This window comes from Procambarus clarkii, chromosome 21, assembly GCF_040958095.1.
Source record: "Procambarus clarkii isolate CNS0578487 chromosome 21, FALCON_Pclarkii_2.0, whole genome shotgun sequence".
NCBI classification, from domain to species: Eukaryota; Metazoa; Arthropoda; class Malacostraca; order Decapoda; family Cambaridae; genus Procambarus; species Procambarus clarkii.
Genome location: NC_091170.1, coordinates 10287289 through 10308687, shown reverse-complemented (window position 1 = coordinate 10308687; position 21399 = coordinate 10287289). Strand labels below are relative to the sequence as shown.

Genomic DNA, 21399 nt, shown 5'->3' with positions numbered 1-21399 from the left:
GCGGGGTGGGGTGGTGATCCGTTCCCCCCAGGGGTCCCCTGGGCTCACCACCCAGGGTGTACCTGAGCAACTTCTGCCCTATCCTAACCTGTTTTTTCTCAATATGTCGCTTATGTTTATGATGAGTCTAAGGCATCAAGAAGCAACCTGTCCTCTTAAAAAGAACGTCGCTTTTGGCCGTTTGCCCGTATGGCCGAATTTGGACGTAATTTGAAATTGAAAAAAATATGAAAATAAATTTTGGATTTTTTTTTTCAACAACAGTACGTTAAGGGTCCTCTGATAGGTTAGGTGGGCAGGAAATTCTCACAAAGTTTCAAAACGTTATGAAAAACGTTAATTTAAAGTGTCCTCTTATAACCTCTGCGCGTACACTGGACGGCTCAAATAGAAAACGGAACAGAACGTCACTTTTGTGAGTGGATTTCATTTCAAATTACGTCCAAATTTGGCCATAGTGCGCATACCACCCAAAAGTGACGTTCTTTTTAAGAGGACGGGTTGCAAGAAGAGGGTCCCTACTTATGAAAGGTACAGAGGATGAATGTTCAATAGATTAAAACCAAAAAATACAATGGTGAAAGGCATATAAACGTTTTTGGAGTATATAATAGCATGAGCAAAAATTCACGATTTAGCCCGGGGTGTAACCAGAGTACTACGGTATCAATTTGGGGGCCCCTACTTATGAATGGATCAGAGGGTGAATGTTTAATAGATTAAAAAAAAAAACACAGTTGAAAGCGAATATAGAAGTTTTTTGGAGTACTTTAATGATGCTATGACTGAATAGTATAGGGAGCCCTTGGCACAGCTCCATTTTCTGTAATGGTCAGAGGTGAGCGGAGAGAACGGGGCGCAATTTTTTGACCAATCAGTAGCCAATTAGAAAAATTCTCTTACCGTCCCGGGTCATGGGCCAATCAGGTGAAATTTTCCTTATTTGTCGGGGGGGGGGGGGGGGGGGGTCACGTGACATGACGTCGGCACTAGGGACCCCCTACCTATGATTACCCCCGTGGGGTCAAGCATACAAGAGGGGTCAAGATTCCTTACAAAGACCAAGTTGGATATTTAAGTGTAGTAAGCCTTATCTTGAATTTGCATGACTGTGGGGTACATTGACATGAAGGGCGAATCATAGAACAGGATCTGCATGTGAGAGGGGATCATATTAGGGTTTTAAAGAAGTTAAGATTGCTTTAAAGAGTCCTGTGTGCTTGATGGTGGGTAAATGTTCAGTCAATAATTCTTGTGTTTCTAATCTGAATGAGGGGTCCTAGTTTGCGCTCTAGTCGTAAAATGAGTTCCTTAGTATATTTGCTATGGAAAATGTGCTTTCAGTACTCTATATAATTTGAAATGAGGTCAAGAAAGACATATGTTTATATGCGAGAAGAGTCAGGTTGGAAACTGTTTATTCCAGTCATCCCCCCCTCGGCTTTGCTCCATTTTCTGTAGCCAAAGTAAAGATTCCATTTTCTGTGAAATTCAGTTGCGTACTGGTGATTAAGGCATCCTTGCATTTGTATGGTTTTAACCTGCCTATAGATTTTATAGATATATTTGTCGAGCCTCTAATTAGATTTTAATATGAAAAATAGCATCAAATGTATGTATCTTTTTGTAATAAACATTAAAAACAGTGACATTAGCTGCGATATTTTATAGAATACAAAAAAATGCTAAATAGTGGGGCCTCAGCCATATTGTGTTGGGTTTGACACACCAAACATTATTTTGACATTTGTAAATATACTATAAAGAAAAATAGTTGAGTGGCTTAAGCAATTTAATATGTATTAGGAATCTGTTCATATTCCGTTTTAAATTGCATTTTTTAATATAATAGTCCACAGCTATTGTGGTGGGGGCCCCAATAATTTCATATAACGCTTTGGCTGGCACTATCTGTTGCTATGAAATGCTTTTTGATATCATGTGTAAAAATTTAAAAGTCGAATCCATCATTTGCCTTTTATTTCAGTGGTGGTATATTAAGCGCAAAGGTTTTCAGAAAATGTTAGACCTCCACCTTTTGAAAAGTGTGAAGATGAATTCATGCTAGTAAGAAGGGCTAGCAAGAGTTAGGAAGAAGGCGGCTAGCATGAGTTAGTAAGCAGGGCTAGCATGAGGGCTGGCATGAGTTAGTAAGAAGGGCTAGCATGAGTTAGTACACAGGGCTAGCATGAGTTAGTAAGCCGGGCTAGCATGAGTTAGTAAGCAGGGCTAGCATGAGTTAGTAAGCCGGGCTAGCATGAGTTAGTAAGCAGGGCTGGCATGAGTTAGTAAGCAGGGCTAGCGTGAGTTAGTAAGCAGAGCTAACATGAATTAGTAAACAGAGCTAGCATGAGTTAGTAAGCAGGGCTAGCATGAGTTAGTAAGAAGGGCTAGCATTAGTTAGTAAGCAGGGCTAGCATGAGTTAGTAAGCCGGGCTAGCATGAGTTAGTAAGCCGGGCTAGCATGAGTTAGTAAGCAGGGCTAGCGTGAGTTAGTAAGCAGGGCTAGCATAAGTTAGTAAGCCGGGCTAGCATGAATTAGTACGCCGGGCTAGCATTAGTTAGTAAGCAGGGCTAGCATGAGTTAGTAAGAAGGGCTAGCATTAGTTAGTAAGCAGGGCTAGCATGAGTTAGTAAGCCGGGCTAACATGAGTTAGTAAGCCGGGCTGGCATGAGTTAGTAAGCAGGGCTAGTGTGAGTTCGTAAGCAGGGCTAGCATGAGTTAGTAAGCAGGGCTAGCATGAATTAGTAAGTAGAGCTAGCATGAGTTAGTAAGCAGGGCTAGCATGAGTTAGTAAGCAGGGCTAGTGTGAGTTAGTAAGCCGGGCTAGCATGAGTTAGTAAGCAGGGCTAGCGTGAGTTGGTAAGCAGGGCTAGCATGAGTTAGTAAGCAGGGCTAGCATGAGTTAGTAAGAAGGGCTAGCATGAGTTAGTAAACAGGGCTAGCATGAGTTAGTAAGCAGGGCTAGCATGAATTAGTAAGCAGAGCTAGCATGAGTTAGTAAGAAGGGCTAGCATGAGTTAGTAAGCAGGGCTAGCATGAGTTAGTAAGCCGGGCTAGCATGAGTTAGTAAGCAGGGCTGGCATGAGTTAGTAAGCAGGACTAACCACTTTAATTAAACAACTAGCTTTAAGTTCATCTAATATTCCCATCAAACTGGGTTTTTTTTAAATGCAGCTTGGAAAAAATCATCATCAGGGCTAATCTCTGAGGCCCCAAAACTCTGCACATTCTCGCCCTCCAACAAATCCCCCAAAGTCTTCCAGAAGCCCACCCAGTCACTCACCCGGGAATAGACATGTTTTCGCCTACTGTATTTATTTAAAATAATACGTCAGATAGAAATAGTTTCGCATTGGCATTATATTTACTTTATAAATTTCCTCTATAAAAATGAAATGTCATTGCACATTATGATCGTTTCATATTGAATATTGCATAAATACTTACGAGATTTCATAAATAAATTTAATAATTTTTAGAGGGATTTTAGATTTTTTAGAGATTTTTAATAAATAATAAAATTATTAACATTGTCAAAGATTTACTCCTGAAATATATTGTCTTTTGAGACTTTTATGTGCTATAAAGATGTTGAGATTTTCAATACTTAGAGTACCAATCATTAAAGTTTTTTTTCCATCACAGAGAAAATCTTTCTTTCCCCCACATGTTTCATCATTTACACTGGATGCAGAGCAACCTTTGTGCAAGTCCTGGCTCAGTTCCCCAATGTCCAAACTATTGGACATTGCAAATTTCACTAAATGATGCGGTATCTTAGTTGCGCCCCCTCTAATTATAGATATTTTAATCTCTAAACATTTGAGTGCCAAGAACGACTCTTGTGCAGGCCCGCGTTCAGTTCCCGACGTTCAAATTTTTGGCTATAGTAAATTTCTCCAAATGAGGCCGTATCTCGCCCAGACCAACTGTTTTTGGCTCAGTTGTAACCCATCCAGCCGCAGTCTGCTGGATGGAAGGGTAGTGGGCCTGATAAAAATAAAAACATATATTGTTAGATCAGCCTCTAAATGAAGCCGTATCTCGCCCTGAACAACTGTTTTTGGCTCAATTGTAACCCATCCAGCTGCAGTCTGCTGGATAGAGGGGCAGTGGACCTGATAAAAATAAAAAATAAAAACATATAAATTGTTAGACTAGCTCTTTACATATGCTTGTTGTTTAATTTAGAAACTGCTACTAATGCGATGATGCAAGAGGAGACAGTACACATCTATGGATCATCCAATAAAAGCAGCAGACCTCTAGATGTTACTACTGCTCAGCTTAGCCCCCCACTGGATGGGTGGTGGTGCGCAGGAAAAACAGATAAATTATGACACTAGCTCTCCACATATCCCAGTCTGGGTTCTAATTTAGAAACTGCACTTGCGGTCTTTCTCGTACCCCATTGTTGATGTGTGACAAATGACCATTGGGTTTTTCAAAACTAGCTCATTAAGATTGCGAAAACTTGCTTTAGCTAAATAAATTGTGTAGGTTCTGACTCTGAGGCCCATTATGCATCGCTGCAGCCCTTTCCGCTATTGCCCGCAAGATGGGAATAGGGGGGGGGGGGCTGCATTAATAAATGAATTAAAACTAACATTCAATTATATATTCTCAAACTTATGCAAAAAAAAAACTTACAATCACATTTGCAAACTTGCACAAATTAATTTTGGCAATTTCATTTACCCATTTTTTTTGTTTGTTTTCTTGCTTGAGGCAAAATGAATTGTTGGGCTCATTGCCAGAGTCCATTACCCGCTGTGGTAACCCTTCCCACTACCCGCCCCACAAGATGGGTATGGAATTCATACTAAATGAACTAAACTAGCATTCAATTATATTCTCAACAAACTTATGCAAACCCCATACAATTACATTAGCAAGCTAACACAAATTCATTGAGCAAGTTTAACTATTCGCATACTTTGCGTCATTATATAATGAAATACGAAAAAGAAAATTCGCAGAATTCAGAGATAACACCATCAATGGATTCCAAGAAATACGCAAGTACTTCATTCATAATGATGCGCTGCCAGGAATCTTAGCAAAGTAACCAAAATATTTGCTTACTGTAGATGAAGGATGCACATGACACTCCGGTTAGGCGGTTGTGGAGTGAGACCTGCAACTGCGGACTTGCCATAGATGTAAAAATGCCTTGCATCGAGACCGTTGCAAGCCTCTTGTTGAATCACTTAGGGTGCATATATGTGTGTGTGTATGCAGCAGTGACAATCGTGTAACGAGCTTTCAAGAGATTGTCACTTGCATAGCTAAACAATATGTAGGGTTCAGTTTCCAAACCAATTATGCGGCTCTCGAACCCTTTTCCCCGCTACATGCGGGAGATACCTTTTATGTTCAGCTAAAATATATTATATACAAGGAGTTCGCCATGTCATAGCACAACCAAAGCCCAATATACCCCCTAAACTTTCCCTATCCCATCTAAATTTAAAGTGCATTTCCAATACCCAATATACAGCCAACGCATATTATACAACATCACCAAGACCATTTCATAAGAGTTAGTGCTGCACCCCTCCAGGTAATTTCATCAAATTATAGACAATTTCTACCAATTTTAGCTAAATTTTGTTGTGTATGGCACAACCAAAAGCCCAATTTCCTAAAGCTTAAAAAAAAGAAACCAGCCCAAGTTAATTTATTTAAATTTACTCCAGTTTAAAGATAAGTCCACCAAAAGTTATCTCCAATTATAAACAAAAAACTAAAACTGAATTTAAATGTAACTAATCATATACGAACCAAAGCTAAATTTCACTGTCCCTCCCCCCCCCCCCAACCAAACCCCTACCCCCCCCCAGGAATAGGCCTGATTTGTTCAAGCCAAAGCCCAATTCACCCGAGTTTTCTCTATCTCATCTAAAAATAACGTTCATTTCCAATGCCCAGTATCCAGCCACCACATATTCCCCATTCCCAAGACCATTTCATAGTGTTAGTGCTGTGGCCATCTACCTAATTTCATCCCAATTAATGACAATTAAATATAGGGAAAAATATGCCAAATCATATCACAGCCAAAGCCCATTTCACCCAAGTTTCACCTATCCCATACAAATTTAATGTGCATTTTCAATATCAAATATCCAGTTGCCCCATGTCACGCCCTATGCCCAAGACTATTTCATAGTAATAGCGCATTGTTCTTCCAGCTATTTCCAAATATCCAGATGTGCTTATATATCATCACTCCTAGGAAAGCAGTCCTATCCTAATGCAGCCAAGGCCAAATTTAGCCAAATGTATCCCAATTTACACCTAATTTATGATAATTTATCCCAATTTAAACCAATTACCACCTAATTTTGCCCAATTTATCCTAATTTAATCCAATTTCCACTAAATTTACCCGAGTTTGTCTGTTTCATAGCGTAACCAAAGCCTAATTTGACCAAGTTTCACCTATCCCATATAAATTTAATGTGCATTTTCAATATCTAATATCCAGGTGTCCTATGTCATGCTCTATTCCCAAGAACATTTCATAGTAATAGCGCAGTGTCCATTCAGCTATTTCCAAATATCCAGATGTGTTTATATATCTTCAATCCTACGAAACCAGACCTAACCTAACACACAGCTAAGGCCAAATTTATCCCAATTTAATCAAATTTCCACCTAATTTGATCCAATTTATTCTAATTTAATCCAATTCCCGCCAAATTTACCCGAGTTTACCATTTCATAGCACAACCAAAACCTCAATTTGACCAAGTTTCATCTATCCCAATTAAATTTAATGCACATCTTTAATATCTGGTCGCCCCCAATGTCATAGCCTATTCCCAAACACAATTTCATAGTAATAGTGCAGTGTTCATCCAGCCATTTCCATGTTCCAGATGTGTGTTTATATATCATCAAACCTACCCAAAGCAGACCTAACCCAATATGGCTAAGGCCAAATTTAACCAAATTTTTCCCCAATTTAAGATAATTTCCACCTAATTTGCCACAATTTTATCCAATTTCCACCAAATTTTACCATAGTTCACCTTATCATAGCACAGCCAAAGCCCCAGTTTGTCCAAGTTTCACCCATTCAATATAACTTTTATGTGTATTTCCAGTATCCAATACCCAGTGGTCGATGTCATACTTCATTCCCATAGACCATTTCATAGTGATAATTATTATAGACTGTGGGTTGGTTGGTGTTGTCGTCGTTGATCCTTCTCTATGGACAACCCAACCCACAACTCGGTAGAGTGCTTATACTAGGAGATCACCCTTGGCGCTTCTGGCTCTTGGAGAGGGGCTCAACGTCACACGTTTAGGGGATGCGGCTCCAACACTTAGCCTCGTTGTCACGTGCACACACCCACTCGAGCCGCTGTGACTCCCCACTCTCTCCTTATGAGATATGATCTCCTCAATCCCCTATGACTTATTAGTATTACCTTCTACCCTGTCCACAGCAGTGGTTCTTGGTTCTTTCTCTCTCTCCTTCTTTACTACCTCCTGGGAAGCCTCACTAGGACAAGGGCAAACACCAGCAAATTGGGATACATTTACTGGACAAAGCACATACACGATACATACACACATATAATAATAATGAATCCTATACTCTATATTATTACAATCAGGTTGCACTCCAACACCATCAGAACTCTATTATCAGCTTATCAAGTGGTATCCTATCTCCTGGTTCACCACCTGATACTATCAACCTCCTCGAGTTGATCAAGTCTACATACGCTGTTGCACTATCAGCAAGATAATGTATATATAGAAAATCAGCATTTGAATGCAATAACATATATCAGTATAAATGTTCATTGATACACAGCAATGATCAATCTATCACTGTCAGTCCTGGAACGCATACATCTGTAGGTAATCCAGCCTACGACTGTAACTCTAAACTTCAGTGTAAAACACTCCTTGACATCAGAATACCAACAACCACTCACCTCTCACTGCGTCTTGCACGCTAATGACAACCAAACACTATCAACTCCCTATAAGTAATCCACCAGAACTTCCCCTTCCACCTCTGGAAGTTCACTACCCTAATATCTTTAGGTTCTTCCGGGCTTCACTACCAGGATCCTCTGCAGCTCCTCCAGGCTGCTATCATGAAGTTTTCTCGAGCAACTAAGGTGCTCCACCCTTCTGCTAGGTTCCTCCACAGCTCTCTTGGCTGCTACACCGTGAAGTTTCCTCGAGCAACTATGGTGCTTCTCCACCTCTGCCGAAGCACGTGACACTCCTCTTCACTGCTGCTTCTCCTCACAACTCGAGGTCCTCTGCTCCACTACCTTTGGAGTCTCATCAATTACCTCATCTAGGCTGGCTTCGAAGTTCTCAGCAACTTCTTCCCCAAAGAACAAACCACAGATTATAAGGTCGAGGGCGCTTCTTCCTCTGACGAGGCTTGGTCAGGGCGCTCCACGGCCCACAATAATGCCTCCGGGCGGCTTAATATTCACTAATTATCACCCACGACTTGAGACCACACGTCCCCAGCTCGATTCCACAGCTGGTACGTCTGCACACTTCTCTTCTCTTCGAGATATATCACTAGGGGTTCCCTTCTGACGGGAGCTCAACGGAGCGCGGCTTTTCCCCTGCGATGTCTGGCCTCAAGTGAGGTCAAGGTCCTCCGGAAGCGAGCCTCACGCCTCCAGCAAAATGTCCACATCTCCTAGCCAGTCATTTATCTATTTTCTTCTGCATTGCCCATAATCTCAAACTGTTATACATATCCAACCAGCCATTTTACATATGGGTTATCACCTCAATATTTGCTAGACCTTCTAGTTAGGTCAGGCTTGCTGAATAACTCTCAAGAAGGGAGACTCGTTTCTCCTGCAGGCTGAGATCATAACATAATGCAGGGTCCGACGAGCCATTTCCAATATACAGATGCGTTTATATACATCAATCCTACCTAAAACCAGACCTAACCCTAACATGGCTAAGACCAAATTTAACCAAATGTATCACAATTTAAGACAATTTCTACCTAATTTGCCCCAATTTATCCAAATTTAAGACATTTTTTACCAAATTTACCCGATTTTACGTATTATAGCACGGCCAGTGCCCAATTTGTCCCCCAAGTTTCACCTATTCCATATACTGCAAATTTAATGCGCATTTTCAATATGCAGTTCAATATTCTCGGCTGTTTTTTTATTTGTTAGTTATGGATCTTTGTTAAATATTGTATTTTATATTCTTAGAATAGTGTTTGTTTGGATATTAACCCAACTGCCCTGTACCCTAACCTGCGTGGATCTTTGCCGAATATTCCTGTCAATGTTGTTTATGGACTCAACAACCCTGAAGCTAACCTGCCTTGACCTGACGTTAATTGTTGCACCTTCTTTTTTGGGGGGGAAAGTGATGTTTTTGCATCAACCCAACCGCCCTTGCGGTTGGGTTGAAGGAGATTATGTTCTCAGGCTCCTTCTTTTCTCTCTCTTTCTTTTCTCTCTCTTCTTTTCTCTCTCTTCTTCGTTTTCTCTCTTTCTTTTCTCTCTCTTTTACCTTGCTTTCTCTCTCTCTCTCTCTCTCTCTCTCTCTCTCTCTCTCTCTCTCTCTCTCTCTCTCTCTCTCTCTCTCTCTCTCTCTCTCTCTCTCTCCCCCCCCTCTCTCTATCTTTCTAAATGCAATAATTATACCTAATAATTCCAATCAATAATTAATATTTAGAATTAACGTTTTAAAAACCTTTGCGCCAAAACGAAATCAGTTGTGAATCATGTGTAAATCGGTTTTCATTCATAAATAGGAGGTTTTGCGGGTGCTTGGAATCACTTTTGGGTCTTTGTTTGGAGGACGGACTGTTACACACGTCTCACAACTGATGACGTTCGAACACTTCCGGAACAAGTGTTTTACTGACGAATTTTGTTCGAACCACAACGTTGTAAATGCTTCATCCACGTGCTACAAATACAAATAATCGCCAACAGAACCTAAACACCTAACTTAACCTAACCTATGCCTATATATGCACAATATGCTAATATATTATAACATTTATATTTGAGAAAAATCCCGTTTTGAATGAACAGCATGTGAAAATTATTGAATGCGTGTGTGGGGTCGACAGCTGGATGTAATGGACTTGAGTCGAGGACAGGTTGTTTACCTACTTACTACAAATACAATTAATCGCCAAGAGAACGTAAACACCTAACCTTTCAAATGCCTAAATATGCACAATTTGATAATATATACTAATATTAATTTACATTTGACCGCTGGATGGAATGATCTGAGGACGGGTTGCTAAGGGAAGTGAAGCATAGGTCTTTAAACCTCGCCTACTCGAGCCTTGTCGTACTCACTGCATTACAGTTTAACTATTCTCACGTTCACATTCTTTGTCGAATCTTGTCTTAACATTTTTGAAGAGAGGTGGCTTCTGCAACTTCTTCTTTCAGTGTATTCCATTTGCTGCCTAAACATGCAGGGTATGAATATATCCTTTCTACTAACTTGTGTTTCCAACTTCAACTTATGTCAACTTGTTCTTGCTCTCATTAAAAACAAGCTGTCCCTGTTCACCTTGTGTATTACCCTCAGTATCTTGTATGTTGTGATCAAATCCCCTCAGTTTGTTACATCTTCCCTGGTTGTGAGACGCAGTTCTCTTAGTTCTCATATCTTATCCTTCTTAGTAACAGATCTCTACATTCTTTCTTATTCTTTTATGCTCATTTCTCTCTCGACTTCTCCTCTTTGTAAAAGCATATGCAAGAACTGCGCATATTGAAAGATAGTTTCCTGGTGGCACAACATATTTATCAGTGTGGGCGTTGAGTGCGGGTGTACTTAGTGCGTGGTGGCCAGCCAGCCAGCCAGCAGTCAAGCAGGGTGTTGGTTAGTGTGTAGTGTGAGTGTCGTGGTGAGAGTCATGTCTGTCTGTCTGCTGCCTCTCCTCTGTGTCCTGGTGGGCTGGTCGGCCGCCTTCCCGGAGGCCACCATGGGCCTCACCAAGGAGTTCGACTTGACACCTACCGTCATATTTAACCAGATTGCTCTACGCCAGCTGCAGGAGGAGCAGGGAGGCGTGCAGGAAGGTGAGAGTAGGAGCAAAGTTATGTTTACAGCTACTTATGACTTATTTAACCCTTAACATGCTCGGGGTTTAATATCTTGCCATCCCCACAGGCGCATGTCATTTTGAAAAAAAAAATATATATATATTTTTTCTTTCTAACTTGTTGATTTGTGTTCACTGATCACGGGAAAAATAATAAAAAATCTTAAGTGGCATATATTGCCCGCTATAGGGCGGGGAAGTCTGGCAAATTATAGGCGCTGACTCAGCGTGCGTCCCAGGCGGTCTGTTGCTCGCCAGCTGTCAGGCCGGAGTTGCCACAAAGAGATAATTACCGAATTATTTCAATGTCTCTGATTGATTTTTCATACTTTTTTTGCTGTAATATTATTCAATAGTGTGTAGTTTGATATATTTATATAATAAAATGAGTGAATCATTGCTGTACTCAAAAATATGGTGTGCATATTGTTGATTCAATTATGTTCATCAATCAGTGAACAAATACTTTGTCGGTTATTACACTATAAGCACAGGTTATATATAAGTATTTGCATGTTTTGTTCACTATAACGAACCACTAAGTAGCTATTATGAGTCAAAAAGTAACGAGGAGTGACCGCCGTGTACCAGCCAGCCACTCACGCCCTCCCTCCAGTCATCTGACTCACCCTCATTCTCCTCCCACAATAATGTTTTTGCTATAATTCACTATATACAGACGTTATATATAAGTATCTACATGTCTTGTTCACCATTGTCAGGGGACATATTTTCCCTGCTCTCTCGTGCACTGAATTGAGTACGAAATTGCATAGTGCACCGGTGATGTGCACCGTGATTCAACTTTCTGTATATAACTTTTCCACAGTCGTGTTGGGTGTCGTTGGACAGCCCATGACATTTGCTAGCCATTGATGTCATTCTGATCGCTGTATCAGGTCTGTGAAGGAAATTACAGGAGGGAGTTGATTTCAGGGAATTTTGTACAAGTCAAGTGTAGAGAGGAAGGTATGGGGGGTTAACGGCCGTAGGCCACCCCCCCTATCACGTGTCCACCTCGTGTGTGAGTGGGGGTGGCGTCATGGAGCAGGTGCGCGATTGGCTGAGGGCCTGGGCCTCAGAAATGCTGAACCGTGATTGGCCAAGACGCTGAGGGGTACTGCATGGTAACCCAGGCATGGTATTGGCGGGAAACGACATTCTTACCTTGGACGTTGTACCCTGTCGACATATTTTCTGTGCTAGGCCAAGCATCGGGAAATATCCGCCTACAACGTTCCTAAAGTCACGCCAACATCTTGCTATCTTTCCGTGTGCCGTGCGTAAGAATCCGGTAAGCGGAGAGAGGCCTGTATCGAGCCGTGTGAACTTGTCATCTAGCCGCGTAATTGTGGGACGCCATCTTAGAGGAACTGGACTGAGAGTGAGGCGTTAATTATCGGGCTATAAAAGCGACATCCGCCGTCGATCGTATCTGTGCTTGAAGATACTGCTGTGAGACGTGCTAGAAAGGGTTTCAGTGAGAGAGAGAAACCTTAAATGTTATAATTCTGAGGAACAGTGAAGGACTCCATCTCGTGTACCGTCGTAACACCGTGTACCGTCGTATCCTGGGGTACCGTGCCAAGTGGAAGGGCGTGGTACCGCATCCCTGCTGTTGTGTGCAACTCTGGCTTGCCTGAGCCGGTGTATCTGCGCCATCCTGGTCTCTGTGTGTGTGTAGAGCTAACACCCCGTGGTCTGGGACCCTGTGCTCCACCTTGACCACGTGTAGGAAGTGAGGACGCCTACGTCATCATCCAGCAGCAGCAGTGGGAGTGTGATTGACGTGTATGTGTGAGTGAAAGAGGGGGCCCACATCATTGATGTAAGTACACTGTTTCCGTTTGGGTAATAAAACTCTGAAGCTGGGTTCGCCCCCAGTGTCCGTCTGTCCTCTGTCCCTGGGACCACCTGGGGAGGTGAATGGGAATTGGAGACGTGTGAGTTTACCCTGTTTGTCATCAAGTTGAGGATTGGGCCCAACTGTGATTTATGACGTGTGTGAAGACACCTAGTGACACATTCAGAGGTAAAGTGAGTTATTTACTTCCATGTTAATTTTCTATGTGTATGTATTCGCTGTAATTTGATTCCCTTTTTCAGCAGTGAAAAGTGGTAACAGGGAGATTTCCCTTGGTTATATATTTTACTGTTGTGTTGTGGTAGAGTGTGAATTATTGGTGGATAATTTACTGGGGGAAGTCATTTACAAGTTTTGCCGTGAGTGGCAAGGGTGTACTGTGTTGTACTGTGATGTACTGTGTTGTACCGTGTGTAAACCGTAGACAGGTTTGACCTTGGTGGAAGGCGTTGTGTACTGTGAAGGATTCCGTGAGAATTAGAGTCAGTTAACGTCACCGGGGGTCACGATTTACTTAACGAGGTCACTTGTTCGTTGAACATTGTTGTGATTAACGTAGGGACGTGTAAAGGCAACTGTCACAGTGAAGTTCACGCAGTGGGGGAATTGTCAAGTAAAGACTAACGTAGTGTTAACGAGTTAACGAGCTGTCGTTAATTGAGTAATTAACGTAAGGGGTTGACGGTCTGTATGATCGGAGTCAATTGCGCTGTAATTAGCTGTTGTAATTCGTTGGACTGATCAGCTCTGTCTGCGGACAGAGTGATTAAGCACTCGTAGCTAATTAAAGATAATTAGTAATCGCCACTTAGTGAATTCACCAGGTGTTGATGTTGTTGTTTACACGGAGTATTGGAACCTTGTGTGTGGTACAGTAGTCTACCCTCGTTAAGGAAATCTTGTCGTAAGACCGGAAGTGAACTGTCAGTTGAGAGACAGTAGGCTTTATCAATACTCGTCTGAATTAATAGGCTGTTGTATTCAGTAATTAATTGGGAATTACTCACCGAATGCTTGACTTTCAAGTTGATGTAATTAATTGACTTACGAGTTATTGATTTAAGTGTCGTTGTGACACGTGTGTATTAACGTAATTGTTTAAATTCAATTAGAGTAACTTTTGTTTGTTTGTCCTGAGAGACAAGTGTTAACGTAAGATTTTTATAAGGGGTTATCATTCTTGGATTAACCGCCTTGTTACTTGGTACCTCGTTGTGGGCAGCGAGCGCCAATCAAGTTTTTGATTATAGTATTGGTCACCGGGAAGCCGTGACAATATTGATTGCAAGCTTGCGTCACCAGTGGGCACCGCTTTGTTCAGTTAGTGTCATTGTTCAGTCAGCGACGACGGGATAAGGATACCGTGGGTCCATCAGGCTGTTGATTAGCTGTCCTTTAATGTGCCACTGGAGTGACAGTAAAGTAACGTAAATTCACTGTGTAGTAGTTTTAGTTATTGTTTTGTGAATAAATTGTTTTGTTATAGAAACGGTCGTTTACGTCAAACCTTCCAATTTTACTGCCCCACATTTCATGTTCTGCAACGCTTTGCCTGCTTGTGTTCATATCAAGTCTGTATCTAAAGCTCGAGTCCATTGCACAGCACCACACTTCTATAAATAAGAAGTGAGAATCCGTCGGCTACCCTTTATTAGTTTGTTAACTAGGAGGAGCCAGCGACAGGTGTTACCCGTGTGGTTTCGTCTGGCGGTTTGCTCCCGCGGTCCTATGATCTTAGGCTTTAAGATTAAATATCTGCCACTGGCAGCTCTTGCTGTTTAAGGTCTGCCTCTCTTGCGAGGTAGTTGCGATTAACGTAACATCCATAGGACTCAATTTCTTTGATAACCTGTCAAGAAAATAAAAATCTCACAACCATAACTGTACATCTAAGCTTGTATGGTGAGTAAAGGCACAGAGATGTGGCTACTCACACAGTCAGCTGATCGGCGGCCGCCCTCAAGGCCAGATGCCCTAATATTTCTCCTCCAACAATACTGTGTGGTGTTATTACGCTATAAACACACATTATATATCAATATCTACCTGTTTTATTCATCATACTTGTACAAATAAACTGGTATGGTGCCCAAAGACCATCGTGGTAACCAGTAAACAACACCGTCGTCTGCACGGTGGCGTCGTGCAGACGACGCCACCGCCCTCACCAATATGGCGGCTCCAAACCTTCTCTTGCTGTTTATACCCTCTATACACACGTTATATATAAGTATCTACATTTGCGTTCACTATAGCGAACCACTAAGCTGGTATGGTGAGTGCAGTCAATAAAAGGTGGCCACACACAGTCAAAAGACATCGCCACCACCCTCCCTCTCACAGCATTACACCTCCTTCCATGGCGCAGCGCTAAATATCACCACAATCCTGCTATTATCAGAACCCTGGTCAGTTTTATCACAGTCATGGGCCTTCTGTATAATATCATCGCTACATAATAGCATGAACAAGTATAATTTGGCATTTTTAGGCGATGCTGTGGTCACAAGCTGAACAGCAGTGCTGTTAGCTCATGCTGCGTGCGTCAGGCTTGGTTGCTCACTCAATACTGAGGCCAATAACACCGGGGAGATTGGCCCACGATTTTTTTAAAAAATGGCGTCTGTTTACAAGAGCCCTGATGAAGGTGTGGTGAACCCCGTGTATCCGCGGGCTGTTTAAATCTTGCGTAGTACTCCAACACATCATATGACGTGATGCACAGTTTACTGGAACAACGTCCAGCACGTCATATGACGTGATACGCACTTTAAGGGTTAATGCGTTAGTAAACAAAATATTTGCTGATTATATAAAAACATCCCCATTAAGCACCAGTACACATACTTTAATGGTGGGAACTGTTTACAGGTGTGAGAAGTATGCTGATGGTGATGGCTAACCTGACGGACCTGATCTCCACTCACCTGACTCTTGACGACAAGTATACGCAAGGTAAGGAGACATATATACTGTACACGTGTCCATGTTTCTATGTCTGTCAGTTTCGTCACTCGATTCATGACTGACTTCACTGAAGATTTTAGGCACAGCAATGAGTACAATAAGATAATTGTTACAATAATATTCTCGTAATTCTGGCGCCATTATGTCTCCAATTTGTTGAAGAATCTTGGGAATGATGTATTCAGTCTTGTCGCCGTCAGCATCAAGCACAGCCTCTCATTCACAGACGATAGTACCTATAGTCACTATGGACGGACGACTATAGTACCTATAGCCACTATGAACGACGAGCATAGTACCTATAGTCACTATAGACGGACGACCATAGTACCAATAGCCACTATGAACGGACGAGCATAGTACCTACAGTCACTATGGATGGACATACACAGTACCTATAGTCACTCTGGATGGACATATACAGTACCTATAGTCACTATGTATGGACATACACAGTACCTATAGTCACTATGTATGGACATACACAGTACCTAAAGTCACTCTGGATGGACGTACACAGTACCTATAGTCACTATGGATGGACATACACAGTACCTGTAGTCACTATGGATGGACGTACACAGTACCTACAGTAACTATGGATGAATGAACATAGTATCTATAGTCACTATGGATGAACGTCTGATGAGATGCCCCACACACTCGAACACTATATCTTGGAATGTAGTAAAATTGAGCCATTTAAAGATAAATCTAAGCTCACTCTGTATGATATGGCAACCTATCTTATTACCATTGATAAATTACCTGAAATCCTTGCACTGTATCCATATTTCGCTTCAAGTAGATAAACGACATTTGAGATTAAGAAACAAGTAGTGTATTGTGAAGACTAAGAGTAAACAGAAGCTCCCCTATGACTCTGTAATATCCCAATTGGTCAAACTATTATGTATTAGCGATAAGACCTACCATTAATGTATAATGACTTACTGTAAATATATAGCTCTTGTAATAGCACTTTCTCTAACTAGCTGACATTGTAACTATAAGTTGTGAAGGGTAGATGAAATTGTTTATGTAATAATCTTAGATGAGGTCTGATAAAGACCTTTTGTGCCCTCTGTAATGCTTTTTGCGCTACCGCTCACAGGGTGGGTATGGGATGAACAATAAACTAGCTGCCTCCCGCGGCAACAATCAAATTCTATCCATAGTGACTATATGTACTGTGTACGTCCATCAATAGTGACAATAGGTACCATGCTCGTCCATCCGTAGTGACTATAGGAACTTGCTCGTCAATCCATAGTGACTATAGGTACTATGTTCGTCCGTACATAGTGACTATCCATAGTACCTATAGTCACTTTGGATGGACGTACACAGTACCTACAGTAACTATGGATGGAAGAACATACTACCTATAGTCACTATGTAAGGACGAGCATAGTACCTATATTCACTATGGATGGACGACCATAGTACCTATAGTCACTATGTATGGACGACCATAGTACCTATAGTCACTATGTATGGACGACCATAGTACCTATAGTCACTATGTATGGACGAAAATAGTATATATATAGTCACTATGGATGGACGAGCATAGTACCTATAGTCACTATGGATGAACTTACACAGTACCTGTAGTCATTATTGATTGACGTACACAGTACCTATAGTCACTTCGGATGAAGGTACATAGTACCAATAGTCACTAAGGATAGGTACGTAGCTACACAGTACCTATAATCACTATGAATGGACATACACAGTACCTTAAGTCAATAGGGATGGACGTACACAGTACCTATAGTCACTATGGATGGATTTACATAGTACCTATAGTCACTATAAATAGACATACACAGTACCTATAGTCACTATGGATGGACGAGCATAGTATCTATAGTTACTATAGATGGACGTTCACTGTACCTATAGTAACTATGGATGGAAGTACACAGTACCAATAGTCACTATGGATGGACATACAGACTACCTATAGTCAGATGGTTGGACGTACACAGTACCTATAGTCACTATTGATGGACGTACACAGTACCTATTGTCACTATGGATGGACGTTCACAGCATCTATAGACACTTTGGATGGATATACACAGTACCTATTGTCACTGTGGATGGACATACACAGTACCTATAGTCACTATGGATGGATATACACAGTACCTATAGTCACTATGGATGGATATAGACAGTACCTATTGTCACTATAGATGGACTTACACAGTACCTATTGTCACTATGGATGGACGACCATAGTACCTGGTATGTCTGGTAGCGTGCGGGGAGGGGAAGCACACGTGAGCACGAGCTCTGTGAAAAACAACACATGTCTCGGGATATTTCAGTGATACAGGAACTAAACACAGTCAGATATCTCATAAAGTGCGTCTCAACTTGTTAAACAATATACCATAGTGATTGACATCTGACTTTTGTGCTTTAAGGAAATAACAAGTGAATTTTGTGTGGAGTCCACCTCGTGGTGCCAGAACCCTCCCCATAGACCCACGTCCCGTGTGCCTACCGTACTCACCTTGTTGTACTCACCTAGTTGTTCTTGCAGGGGTTGAGCTCTGGCTCTTTGGTCCCGCCTCTCAACCGTCAATCAACAGGTTTACAAGTTTCTGAGCCTATTGGGCTCTATCATATCTACACTTGAAACTGTGTATTCTCCACCACATTACTTCCTAATGATACCTGGTTACCTGGTTGATGGGGTTCTGGGAGTTCTTCTACTCCCCAAGCCCGGCCCGAGGCCAGGCTCGACTTGTGAGAGTTTGGTCCACCAGGCTGTTGCTTGGAGCGGCCCGCAGGCCCACATACCCACCACAGCCCGGTTGGTCCGGCACTCCTTGGAGGAATAAATCTAGTTTCCTCTTGAAAATGTCCACGGTTGTTCCGGCAATATTTCTTATGCTTGCTGGGAGGACGTTGAACAACCGCGGACCTCTGATGTTTATACAGTGTTCTCTGATCCTTGCATTCCATTTGTCAACCACTCTGGCACTAAAAAAGTTCTTTCTAATATCTCTGTGGCTCATTTGGGCACTCAGTTTCCACCTGTGTCCCCTAGTGTGTGTGTGTGCCCCTTATGTTAAATAGCCTGTCTTTATCAACCCTGTCGATTCCCTTGAGAATCTTGAATGTGGTGATCATGTCTCCCCTAACTCTTCTGTCTTCTAACGAAGTGAGGTTCAATTCCCGTAGTCTCTCCTCGTAGCTCATACTTCTCAGCTCGGGTACTAGTCTGGTGGCAAACCTTTGAACCTTTTCCAGTTTAATCTTATGCTTGACTAGATATGGACTCCATGCTGGAGCCGCATACTCCAGGATTGGTCTGACATATGTGGTATATAATGTTCTGAAAGATTCCTTACACAAGTTTCTAAAGGCCGTTCTTATGTTAGCCAACCTGGCATATGCTGCTGATGTTATCCTCTTGATATGAGCTTCAGGGGGACAGGTCTGATGTGATGTGTGTGTGTACTGACCGTGTGTGTGTGTGTGTGTGTGTGTGTGTGTGTGTGTGTGTGTGTGTGTGTGTGTGTGTGTGTGTGTGTGTGTGTGTGCTTACTAGCAAATTGGTTTCCAACAAGTGTAATAGAGGAATGTGGATCAAGAAATTAGTAATAGAAAGTGAATACTATTGCAAGTCGGAAATAAAGCAGAAAATCCCTTATTGTAATACAAGCGAATTAATATATCAGTGTTATAACCCAAGTAACTGGCAAGTGAGGGCCTCCAGCCCCGGCCTGGGACAACAACGGGTCAACTGTACAGTTTCTGGGACCCTCACCCTCCACCGTGCGATAAGTACTGACCATACAGTAGAACAAATAGACATATATATTGTTACAAATATACGGTATACATATAATATTATAAATATATAGATATATACAACAAAACAAGGCAAAATGGAAGTAAATAAACAAATTTGTGGCCACTGTAACAACTCCTTAAAGTCGAAGGTAACGGGAATTGAATGTTATATCTGTAAGAATAGATTTCATTCGGCTTGTACAGGAGTGAGTAACACTACGGCACTGAGAGCTGGCCACTTGCTCTGGGTGTGTAAAAATGACCTGCCAACGTGGAATATCCTAAAAAACCTTCTAGATAACATGACGCATGAACGGAAAACATCGTTCATTGAAAGCGTACCAGCCATCCAGAAGGAGAGGGAAAGGAACAGCAATAATTCTAATATACAAGGGGCGGCCGCTATAGTCAGGGATGAAACAGAGGCTGAAACTCAGGAAGTTGTAAACTCTGACTCAGTAGGCCCGGATGTAGATGACAGTAAACTAGAAAGTGTAACAGACAGCACTGACAGCTCGATAGGTACAGACACTACAACTGTTCCCGATAGAGCGAGTCAGAACAGAAGGACAGACTTATGCAAATTTTATGCAAAGGGCATATGCAGACATAGATATGCTGGTAATAAGAAAGGATTAGAATGCAGTTACCAACATCCTAAAAAATGTTTAAATATGCTTAGGAAAGGTGAGAGTCGATTTGGATCAATATGTAGGTTTTCCCATCCTGACATGTGCCAAACCTCACTGGAGGACAGAAAATGCTATGACCTCAGCTGCCCACACTTTCACGTCAAAGGCACGGAACGCTACATAAAGAGTGGCAAGCAGGATAATGAATTTGGAGGAAACTCTATAATTTTTGTATACCAGACCGAAAGAGAATTCAAAAGGAGGAGCATGGAAAGTGTATGGAACTGGATGCCAGATCCACTTGCATTCCAGAATTACAGATACAATTATACACCGAAAGGGAACTACAACTACGACAGGCAACTGCCCTACAACAATCAGTACTGGTCAGAACAACTCATTATGTCCATGCATAATGGGCTTGCCGAAAAAGTCTCCCAGTCAAACTAACCCTAATAGAGTAACCTCATTCATCTTTGCCAACATACAAGGGCTGAAAACAAGAACAAACAACAAAGTACAGTTCATAAATGGCCTCCTCACGGAGTCAAATGCAGTATTTGGAGCTTTCACAGAAACCCATGCAAGGGAATTCTTAGACAGTTTTTTTTTTTTATTATTATTATTTTCTACCACAGACGTGGCCATACATTTACAATGCTAACATGCATATATACATTTTCTTCTGTCCTCCATGGACAGGGTTAGAGAAGTGTTAAACATATAGTTCAAGGGTTTATTGAACACTCAACCACAGAAGGTGATTCGGTGCTTTTAAAATGCTAAGCTAACCTACATCCGTAAATACATAGATACACAGATTTACGTATGCCCTACATAAAGTGTTTGATGTGTCTTTTACATAGTGTCATTAATGTACATTCTTAGACAGTGAGATCTGGATTCCAGGATATAACCTATACAGGTGTGATAGGAAAATTAGGTCACATGGAGGAGTGGGTCTGTATATTAGGGAAGATCTTGTATGCTCGGAGCTCCTAAACGTTAC

The 21399-nt window shown here is 41.7% G+C and overlaps 1 protein-coding gene across 2 annotated transcripts in view; it reads left to right on the top strand.

Moving 5' to 3' along the window:
- The first annotated feature begins 10850 nt into the window (after nucleotides 1–10850).
- The window catches only part of LOC138366928 (putative golgin subfamily A member 6-like protein 19), a 46982-nt gene continuing 36433 nt past the window's right edge, over nucleotides 10851–21399 (top strand). The window contains exons 1-2 of one of the 2 annotated variants that reach the window (XM_069328195.1): nucleotides 10851–11085; nucleotides 15844–15927. In XM_069328195.1, coding sequence (XP_069184296.1) covers nucleotides 10920–11085; nucleotides 15844–15927 — 250 coding nt within the window. In that variant the 5' untranslated portion in view covers nucleotides 10851–10919. Of the gene's footprint in view, nucleotides 11086–12375; nucleotides 12403–15843; nucleotides 15928–21399 lie in introns of those variants that run through there. The other variant, XM_069328196.1, reaches the window with a different exon arrangement.